General features: G+C 28.3%; 2 protein-coding genes across 9 annotated transcripts in view; both read left to right on the forward strand.

The window, feature by feature from the left end:
• The window catches only part of Milt (trafficking kinesin-binding protein milt), an 87,245-nt gene extending 81,723 nt beyond the window's left edge, over window positions 1–5,522 (forward strand). For all 7 annotated transcript variants that reach the window (XM_076306568.1, XM_076306567.1, XM_076306571.1 and 4 more), the window contains 2 exons: window positions 1,374–1,576; window positions 2,829–5,522. In XM_076306568.1, coding sequence (XP_076162683.1) covers window positions 1,374–1,576; window positions 2,829–3,311 — 686 coding nt within the window. In that variant the 3' untranslated portion in view covers window positions 3,312–5,522. The remainder of the gene's footprint in view (window positions 1–1,373; window positions 1,577–2,828) is intronic.
• An 846-nt stretch (window positions 5,523–6,368) lies between these two features.
• LOC143144341 (guanine nucleotide-binding protein subunit beta-like protein 1) lies at window positions 6,369–10,065 on the forward strand. 2 transcript variants are annotated; one of them, XM_076306656.1, is made up of 4 exons: window positions 6,369–6,608; window positions 8,719–8,897; window positions 9,073–9,391; window positions 9,602–10,065. In XM_076306656.1, exons 1-4 carry the CDS (start codon window positions 6,489–6,491, stop codon window positions 9,902–9,904), a joined length of 921 nt encoding a protein of 306 aa, XP_076162771.1. In that variant the 5' UTR covers window positions 6,369–6,488; the 3' UTR covers window positions 9,905–10,065. The 2 variants fall into 2 exon arrangements, with proteins under 2 accessions (XP_076162771.1, XP_076162769.1); XM_076306654.1 differs by having other exon boundaries at window positions 6,562–7,224.
• The last annotated feature ends 279 nt before the right edge of the window (window positions 10,066–10,344 follow it).

A 10,344-nucleotide genomic window follows, 5' to 3' on the forward strand; every position in this document is an offset into this window, starting at 1 on the left:
TGAAAAACAAATTTTCACCATCTAAAGGGACTTTTATGAATACTCGTGCCAAACGGTACTGTCCTGCAGATCTTCAATCAACAACAGTATACAGTTTTATAAGTATTAAAAATCATGAGTGTTGCATTTCACTATGATCGAACGCATCGAACAAAAAATCTGCATTACATTTTGTCAAAAGCTTGATCATTCTTGTTCCAAACGGAATATTTTTTCGTACCGACATCCAATCGGTACGGAATCATTTAGATGATTTAAAAGTGGTCAAATTCCGGTGGAAAGTGATCTTCACTCTGGCAGGCCTTCAATGACTAGAACACTGGATGTGTGTGAATTGCAATTAGTGACAATTATTTGACTATATAAGAGATAAAATAAAACCTTGGAAAAACCTATTGCACAATTAATATGAGAACCACAAGAATACCTGCACTATAAACTATACTGATAATGTAGGCAAAATGGAGATTGATACCGTGAAAGAAATGTTTATCGGATCAGAGGAACTGAATGATGTCATATACACTACATATATTGCAGACAGGGATATTAATAAAAAGTTTTTAATAGAAGTATAGACTACAAGAAAATAATTGGGATAGCAATGATCATTTATTTGCAAGAAAAGAAATTTATCAAAAGAATATATATTAATATATCGCATATAGGTAATGAGTTTTAAGAATATATTTGAGTGAGGTAAAACAATTATTAGGAAGTGTGTATGAAGAACAAGTACGTAAAAAATGAGTACAACAATGACATTTCTGACTACCAATGTCAAGGACCTGAGTTTGAATCTCAATGGATAATGAAATTAATTTTACATACTCTATTCACTTAATACTAATATGCTATGATGCTAGTATATTGTCCATTTGCTATTATTTTTCCAAATTGCCTTGCATTGCCATGCATTACATTGGGCATGTTATTAACTAAATTGATTACATACTGCTGAGGTAAAAACTTCCATATTTTACATATTTGTTGCACTAACTATGTGAGAGTTTATACTTTTTTTCCTTAAAGCTATGGTTCATGTACTCCCAAACACACCAAGAGGACAATTTAAATGTTTTCTTTAATTCTTCATAGCTCAAAAAGTAAGGAATATAGGACATATGTTCATGAGTCGTTTTAGTTTGTAGATTCACCCCCTAAAGTATGGACATGCTCTGTAAAAATTTTATCAAAACTTACAATGTATAGTATGACTTATTAAAAAAACGCGTTTCTACTTTCTTGGCTCTTTGCTGGTTAATTATATTATAGCAAATCTAAAACTGTATATGTACAATAATAATTTGACTAAATCAATTCATGAAAATAAGTGAATTTATTAAAATAATTAAAATGTTTCGTTGTAATAGGTATAAAAGCTGTCACGCCATCCTGTGTTGGAACTCCAAATGGAGAAAGGAATTTTACACCTACTGCGACGCCTTGCAATAGTCCTGATGCTAGTCCTCCAAAGAGTCGATCTAGTTCACCAATTCGAGAAAGTGGACTTCCTCTTGGATTATTATCCAGTGGGGCAGAATTGTTGAAAAGAACGTTTGGTGGAGATACAGAAGTACGTAAAAAAACTGTTCATATGCTCTTAAAGTTTAAAATATATTGGAAACCATTTTTCGTAATTGTTGAAAGAGTAATAAAATATTATTATGAATTATAGCAGACCTACAAATCTGTTCCTTCTTTAACCATTTGTGGACAAAGAACTCAGATGAATGTTTGATGAAAGCCATATATACAAGATCTATAAATACAGATGGATTTGCAATGAATACATATGTGTATGTATACTTCAAGAGCTCCCATAGCAACCGTAATAAATTTAATTTTATTTGTAATCACTCAGCTTCAAACTGTTCTGTCCACAAAGGGTTAAAGTAACTATTTTTTATTTTCATAAAACTTACATGTATTATTTGTATGTCAATTATAATTCATTTCAAATCCAAATATATATATATATATATATATATTATTTACTAACAAGGAGAGTAGTCAGACTCATAAGTTCACTACACGACTGCATACAAAACATCATGACAAATATATAAATTTATATCAAGTAAAAGTTCAATCTTTGAAGATTATTTTTATCTTTTTAGAGTGCATTCCAACAATGGAACAAAACAGTAATTCTTTGATAGATGTTTACCACTCGGCAAACCGTAACATTTCGATGGCTGTCATGGCATATAAGTAATTTTACATTTTAAGAGAGTTTACAACAGTTAATATGCCAAAATTGCATACATTTTCGATTAACAAAAAAAAACTTTTAAATGGAAACCTCCTTTTTAAGATTGCACATTTGAGAGTGGTAGAAAGATTTTCTATATTTAAAACTGTGGTTATTGACATGTGTCAAAGTGTACAGTCCCAAAGGTGGAAATGTATTGTGCAAATTCCCTTTGACAGTTGTACTGCAATTTCCACTTTCAAGAATCAATTTTTACACTCTATTACCAACGATACAAATAACAAACAGATACCAAATAAAAAAAAACTATACTATGAAAAAAAGTCACAACATGATTCAAATTTACATGAAAGGCTTGATTTTGGTAAGCAAATGTCTATCAAAATGTTAACATTAAATATCTCGTAAAGTAATAACCATTTGTCCATCAAAAATTATAATTAGTTTGAGTAACTTTATTATCATGCAACATCCCATTGAAAGGTTAATGTTGTACTTGGGTATCTCTCCTGGCTAGTATAAAATATGTATATTCCAATTGTAAATAATAATCAAATGATAAACTACAATCTGTTTTGTAATGGTTTGAACATTAAATTATATTTCTTAATAGGTAAACCGGAAGCGTACCGTACTCTCTAGATCCGACCAAAAAGCTCTTACTGGTATCCGTTTAGTTGAAAAGCTTGAAAGGATTGGCATAGATACTATAATGGCTACAACAGTCGGTTCGTCGATCTCTCCGCTAGCGTTTCAAGGTTCTTTGTATACCAGACGCACCGAAAGCCCCATGGCTCAGTTAACTTTTCTGAAAAGCTCCATGTCGTCGAGTGGAAGTCAAGATAAACTTTCACCATCTTCCTCTATAAGTGATTCCTCGTCAACAAAACGGAAAATTGTTAAAAAGAAGGAAGAAGAGTCCGTGCCAAGCAGGGAATCAAATAGACAAAGGAGATCTGGTGCTAGAGCTACAAGACCTGACCTTGGACAGGTCACGCCTGCAATCCCTATCACGGTTACAAAAGAATCTGCTACGCAATCTGCTCTAGGAACTATTAGTTCACTTTTATTTGGGCGAAAAGGTGGATTACTTTGAAATTACTCTTTGTTGCGCTCTAAGTTATTAAGAAGATATGGATCAAGGAGATTTTAAAATGAAATATTGATAGATTGTCGGAGTGATGAGAAAATGGAGTATGCAACAGTTACTGTTTCATTATTGCACAATATTCTTCAGCATAAATTGCAGATTAATAATTTTTAATTATACATTTTTTCTATATCCAAAATGAACAATATTTATATTGCAAACTATCAATAAAAATAAGATAAAATATCTTATTACATAAAATACATAATTTCTAAAGTATATAGATCTGAAGAAATAGATTCCCAGGAATTGATCACCTTTATCCATGTATATATTTTGAATCTTATTAGAAAATATCGGTACACAAATGACCAGTACTGCTTAGTAGCAATTGAACATTCCTGTAATATTAGTATGTTTTTTGAGTTCATTCTTCGCCGTTAAACCATTTTACTGTATGCTAAATTGCTGAAGAATGTGTAAAGTATTGTTTTAAATAAAATGTGGATTTGTAAATAAATATTTATTACATATCTACATTTGTTATAAAAGCGAACGAAATATTTTTTGTTGCATTGAATATAGTCCTATATTAAGTGAAATAAGAATATTTCTAGTATTATGTTTAAATACATAACCATGTGTACACACTTTTTTAAATGATTAATTTCTCAACGCTTCGACGATCTACGATTGTAAAAAATTTAATTTTAATTTTGAAATGCAGCGATTCTACATTAATTAGTTTATTTCCTAAATGATTTATTATATGTAAGTAATTCATATTTGAAAATGAGCATGAAAATATTCCGTAGACATACATAGATACAAAAAAAACATACGAAAAACTTGTTCATCATTCTTTTTAGCGCTCATCGATCTGTGAAGATCAATCCAGGCACATACGAATAAATAATTTGAAGTTGTTATACATGTATACAAAAAGCGGGAGTTGAAAAAATGTATTGTGTAAATTAATTTACATTGTATAGAAAATAACACAAACATAGTAATTAATACTTAAAAATCACGTAGAATGCTGCAGTCATATAATTATGAAATGCTACAATTTATTCAGCGCGATCTTTACGAATAATAGTAATATGTTTTGTTATCACAAAATGCAAGTGAATCTCTCTTATGTAAAAATCTTCAATGTAATTATTATTATACATTGTTTTACATTAGAGGCAGTTTTTGAGAAAGTCCAAGCATTAATAATTAAAAACTGAAAGAATATTGTTTGGTATCGTATTAGCGATACTTATTTGATACATTTATTTATTTTATAATTTCATACGCACCGAAGCGTCTACAAATAATGAAGAAAACTACCAAAAAAGAATGCAACATTAATACTGCACGTAAAAGCAGACAAATGGCATGAAACATAAAGTTAACCGTAATAAGTATAAATTAATTTGTAAAGAAAGTAATAAGAAACTGTGAGGGAAAATAAGATCGCCAAATACTAAAAATATTGAATAAAACTCGCAGCGAATTTTGTAAGTCAGAGCACAATGCTTAGGGACAAAATATTTGAGGTGCTTTAAGTTAAACAAATTTTCTTTAATTATTTTAAATACTTTGTCGCGATTTGGTTAATAATTATGCTTAAGATGAATTAGTTAATTGAGTAACTATTGTCGGTCTCTTACAAGAGACCTTACAGTTAGTACAGATAATTAATTAATTATCGTTTGATTATTGATCGTTTAACTACAAGAAATATTTCTAACTTTTTAATCAGTTTTTATTCAATAATTTATTTTTTTTAAATAATTTAATTATGAATTTATCTTGAATTGGAAATTATTTTAGCTCATTGGCAGAAAATCATGTAAATGAAAAACAATTATGAATTTGAATGTAATTGATAAATTTAATTATATACAGAGTTATCTTTGTAACTTAAAACATAATCAAATATCTTTCAGATTCATACAGTATGCAATTAATTTGTCAATAATTAATCTATCGATAATTGATCAATTGTTTTTGTAAATAGTAAACCGAGTTTTTCATTTTGTTATGCCTCCTTTTTTTAATCGGTTGTGATTAAAAAAATTGATTGCAATGTATGTAATGAATTCGGTGGTGAAATGCTGTTTTATTCTTGAATGGCCCTCTGTCTTGTATCATAGGAAGGATTGTTTAGCAGGCGCAGCCTTGTACATAGACAGGTACCGATTAATAAATTAAATTGAAAAATTTGAAGGCGTTTTTATCTTTCTCCATATTTTATTACCTTACTATTTCACACGACTTTCAGTGCCGCTCCTCGTGCAGCGCGCAACCGCGGCTACGCCCGTATATGTTAGACGGGGGGGGGGGAAGAAGGCGGGCCTTACGTGCAAGCCTCCTTCAGGCCCAAGATACTTTAATTTGAAATATACATAAATATAATTTTGGAGTTCTTTTAATGCCACCTCCTCTTATCAGGTATCATATCAATTTGAAGCCTCTACCATGTCACTTCTCTTTTCAGGTATCTTATTAATTATTGTATTATTTAACATTTTCCACATTAAATTAATATATAATGTTGATTATCAAATCTCTAATCATGAATGATTATAGATATGTTGCAACAGAAATTGTTTGTGATGTTAATTTTCATCCCTATCTTCGTTGATTAGTGATGTCACTTAATCAATATTGATTGAATATTTTGCTAAATTTTTCTGCAAGTCACAATTTCTTAATGATACTGGGCAGCACAATAAATAATAAATTATTACTGATACCTGTGAACAGTGTTCGACTGTATGATTACCATTTGCATATACGTAAAAATAAAGTTTACTTCCAGAATAACTTAACGAATTTGGCATATAATTAATATAACAGTTTTCTCTGTCAATATTGGAAAACCCATAAATGCTGTGGCTGTTATAATATTTTATAAATAACAATGTAATGTAAATAATTAGTCCCAAAAGATGACTACTACACAGTCATATATGAGACAGGCACATACAGTAACAGAAAGGGCAGGAGTAAAACCTTTGATAAACATATTTTTATTTAAATAACGCATAACGAATAAGAACTAATTATAAAAATAATAGATGACTTCTTATCTATCTGTCACAAATAAGTTTTTATTTCAATCCATGGTTATTCATGTAAGGTTCATTGCTTAAAAATGTACATACATTCTATATATGCACACTATTTGGTATGATCTTAAAATTGCCAGCTGAAACTGAAAAAGAATATTGTGACATGTTAAAAAATGCAGGAACCTCTTGTAATTGTGCTGTCAAACGAAAACGAATTATATACAATATAATAAAATATGTACGTCAAATAATGATGTAACCATAAAAAAATATAAAGAAAGATACAATAATATAATAATGTAATGATATAATATTAGTAAAATTTGCAATTAAAATTCTTTACTTTATTTAATTAAGTATGAGAAAGTGGGGTTAGATTAGAAAGCTATAGGATCGGTTTTCCAACACACGTCAATCATAATCAACATGAATTCGAGCTCCTCTAAATAGAGGCACTCTACGTTAAATACTACGCTAAATAGTACATTAGAGATTACAGTAATACTATGCTGCACGACAGATGTCAAAAAGGACAATATCAGTATCAATCGTATTCTATCCTAGCACAATAGTCTTAGAGTTTATAAGAAGTGTCCATATTCTACATACAAGTATAAAGTGTGTTCAGAAAAATCAATTTATTGCAAATTGATAAAAAATTCATTTATACAGTAAATATTAAAAAATTAAATTGCCGAATATTTGTTTTCATGGCTTTACTTCCTCCGGATCCAAAATATATTTTCCGCGGCGATATGGGCTGCGTTAATTGCATTCTTTTTCAAGTAACCTTTGATGTAAAGCAACTTTTTGTGGGTACCGCCTCAGGCAATGTTCATATCTGGAATTTAGAAGTAAATAAAATTTTATAATTTTGAAATTTTTAAATCTTATAACTTTTAGTGAGATGTGTTATACATGTAACCCAATATATTTTTATATTCAATACCAAATATTGATTAATTTATTGGTTTATTACTATAATTACTAAAAATCTCTTATCATTTATCCAATGTCATTTGACTCACATTAACTATTATATTCATTCATTCCTTATGTGAAATCTTCCTCTTTAACAATTAATAATAATAAAATAGTACAATACTTTTCTTTTTGTAAATCCAATCGTATATAGGTTTAGAAATTCTTCTTGATTGCAGTTTATAGTGATAATTAACCTAGGCATATTATGATTACCTAAAACTAATAATTTGTTTTTTATTGCAGTTTCTTTCAATGTTTTATCAAAATTCTTTTATTTTATAGTTTTAGTTAATTTTGATTTACAGTAACACTCCTAATATCTGTAGATCATAAATGTAAAGATGTAGAATATAGGAATCCAATAATTAATGTGTTTGTTGTTATAAGCGCATTAGCTCAATATTGACTTTAGCTTGTTAATCTTTCACTCACACTTTTCATATGTTCCTACCATTTCTTCTGCAAACCATTACTCTGTATAACATGGACTAATATGACTATTTTAAAGTGCCAACCTTTTGGAAATATATGAAATTCATTTGAATTCTATAGCACGTTATGAGCTATTATATAGCTCATATTGTTATTATATATTTATCATTTCTGTAGCAATTTTCTTACACAACTGTTTTAATTCCATCTATTTGGAATAGTAATCAGATAAATCAAGTAACTAAAATTACTACATATTCTAAACTATCAAATGCAATATTCTCAAATGGTAATTTTAGTTGCTTTCCAATTGTTACTCTTAATTTCCTTTGATTGAAACTTTTTACAAATATTACATCTACACCTATAATTTTAAATTTCTTCTTTCATATTATACCATTAAAATAATTTGTTGACTTTCACTTTTGTTTTTGTAATTCTAATATGTCCCTCATAAAGAGTCCCTAACATTTTTTGTTTTTATTTAATCAATACATCAAAATGATACTTATAATGTTTTAAACGGTGTTTACTGTAATAATTACTTACTTTATGTTTAACTTGATTTTTACAATTAAGCAGATTTACATTATAATATTTTACTTTACTTAGAATAAGATTGACATTTATCTATCACTAAAATTCAGTTTTATACTCATGTTAACTAAAACAACTGTTTAACACTTTACTTATATTTTCCAACACCATACTTATATGTGCCACGTTCATATTTTTATTTTGTCCACATTAGATTATATGTTTACCTCAATAATATGTTTTTATATTTAATACATATATAACAAAATGCCTATGAAATATAGAATTAAATTATATGCTAAAACATATTATCATTTAAATATTACTAAATTTACTAAAGTATTATGGCAATACAAAATTATGCCAATATAGAGTAAACATTTTTTGTGTTAAAGACAAATCGAGAATTATGTCAAATTAAATCTGGACAAGATTGTTGTTTAAATTTGCAAAACTTAAATAATGAGAATTTGTTTGTACAACATAAATGTGGTTTAATAAAGGCATATAAAAAAATGGAATCTCAGTGGTGTTTGTACAAATCCATTGATATAGACTATTATCACTACTGCAGGTATGTCTATATATGTACACATATAAAAATAATTTATTGTGTACATATTTAATAAAATATTTTATGAGGGAAGAAATAACATACTACATATAATAAAAAATTATAATATTATAATAAAACTTAGTATATAGAAAATATGTTTTTGAATATAATAAACTTAAAATGTCTATGGTAGGTTTCAAGCATTCTCTGAAAATGAAATATTTGTACCACTTAAGAAATCCAATATTGGAATATTGTCATCAAGTACATTTAATGTGGAGCTGAAACTAAATCCTTCAAACTTTGAAAACTTAGGAGAGGTAATGTTCATTAAACCATTGAAAAATGAAAGACTGGTTTTAGTTGGCTATGAAGGAGGCAAGTTATTTTTATGGGATCTAAGACAAAGAAGTATATTGAGTTCCTTGACCATAGAGACCTGTCCAATGGCTTTGGATTTTGATTCTGTCTTAATGAAGGGAATTATAGGTGGTCCTTCTAATCAGTTGCAGGTAAAATATTTAATACTAATTAAATTTTGTAATAGTGGAATAGAAATAATTAAGAAGCTTGAGAAGTGGGAAAATATTTAGTTGTATTAAATACGTATAAATTTTAAGTTGATACAAAATATAGTTGTTAATTTATATTGTACTAACATAATTCAACTTTTTAGCGATATAATACATTCGTTAATATAATCTTACATTCTTAATCTATAGGTATTTACTTTATCAGCAAATCACTTACTGTGCAACAAAACTAATATTACATTAAAAAATTCTGGTACATCTGTGATTACTATAAGACCTGATGCCAAGATCTTAGCAGTTGGAGGATGGGACAGTCGAGTTAGAATATATTCTTGGAAAAGTCTAAAACCACTAGCTGTTTTAGACCAACACAGAGATACAGTACATGATATCGCTTATTCCTCAATGAAAATAGATGCATGTGATGTCAAATATATGATGGCAACAGCTGCAAAAGATGGATATATTGCATTGTGGGATATTTATAATTAAACTTTGTTGTAAAATTAATAAAACAACCAATTGTGATTCAGATTTACATTTTAACAAATGTAAGCCATCAGAAGTTATGAGTATTATAATTTAGTTATAAAATTATAAGATACATTAGGATAAACTGTAACAAAATCACACTGTAATAAAGTCAATATTTTTTTAAAATAGTGTATGTATGCATGTACAAGGTTTGATCAAAAAGTCCTTAAGGCTTTATTTCTAACTAGAAAAATATATGACATATGAATTTAAGATTTGTAGGAGACGAAGAGCTACCTTACAGCAGACGCCATCCAAGTCGAAGTTTTTAAGTTTATCCGTCATACTAGTATATCTTATTATTAATTGCCGATCGCATTAATGTATTTATAGAAACTGTAGACAAGTGATGATCTTTTTTTTACATATAGTAAATATTATAAAAATGTATTAGTTTA

This window comes from Ptiloglossa arizonensis, chromosome 3, assembly GCF_051014685.1.
Source record: "Ptiloglossa arizonensis isolate GNS036 chromosome 3, iyPtiAriz1_principal, whole genome shotgun sequence".
NCBI classification, from domain to species: Eukaryota; Metazoa; Arthropoda; class Insecta; order Hymenoptera; family Colletidae; genus Ptiloglossa; species Ptiloglossa arizonensis.

What these genes read in the sequence shown, in the direction of transcription:
- LOC143144341 (XM_076306654.1), top strand. Translation starts at nt 7,081, where the DNA reads ATGGCTTTACTTCCTCCGGATCCAAAATATATTTTCCGCGGCGATATG. An exon ending in GACTATTATCACTACTGCAG is followed by an intron (nt 8,898 to 9,072) that starts GTATGTCTATAT and finishes TGTCTATGGTAG; the next exon opens with GTTTCAAGCATTCTCTGAAA. An exon ending in GTCCTTCTAATCAGTTGCAG is followed by an intron (nt 9,392 to 9,601) that starts GTAAAATATTTA and finishes CTTAATCTATAG; the next exon opens with GTATTTACTTTATCAGCAAA.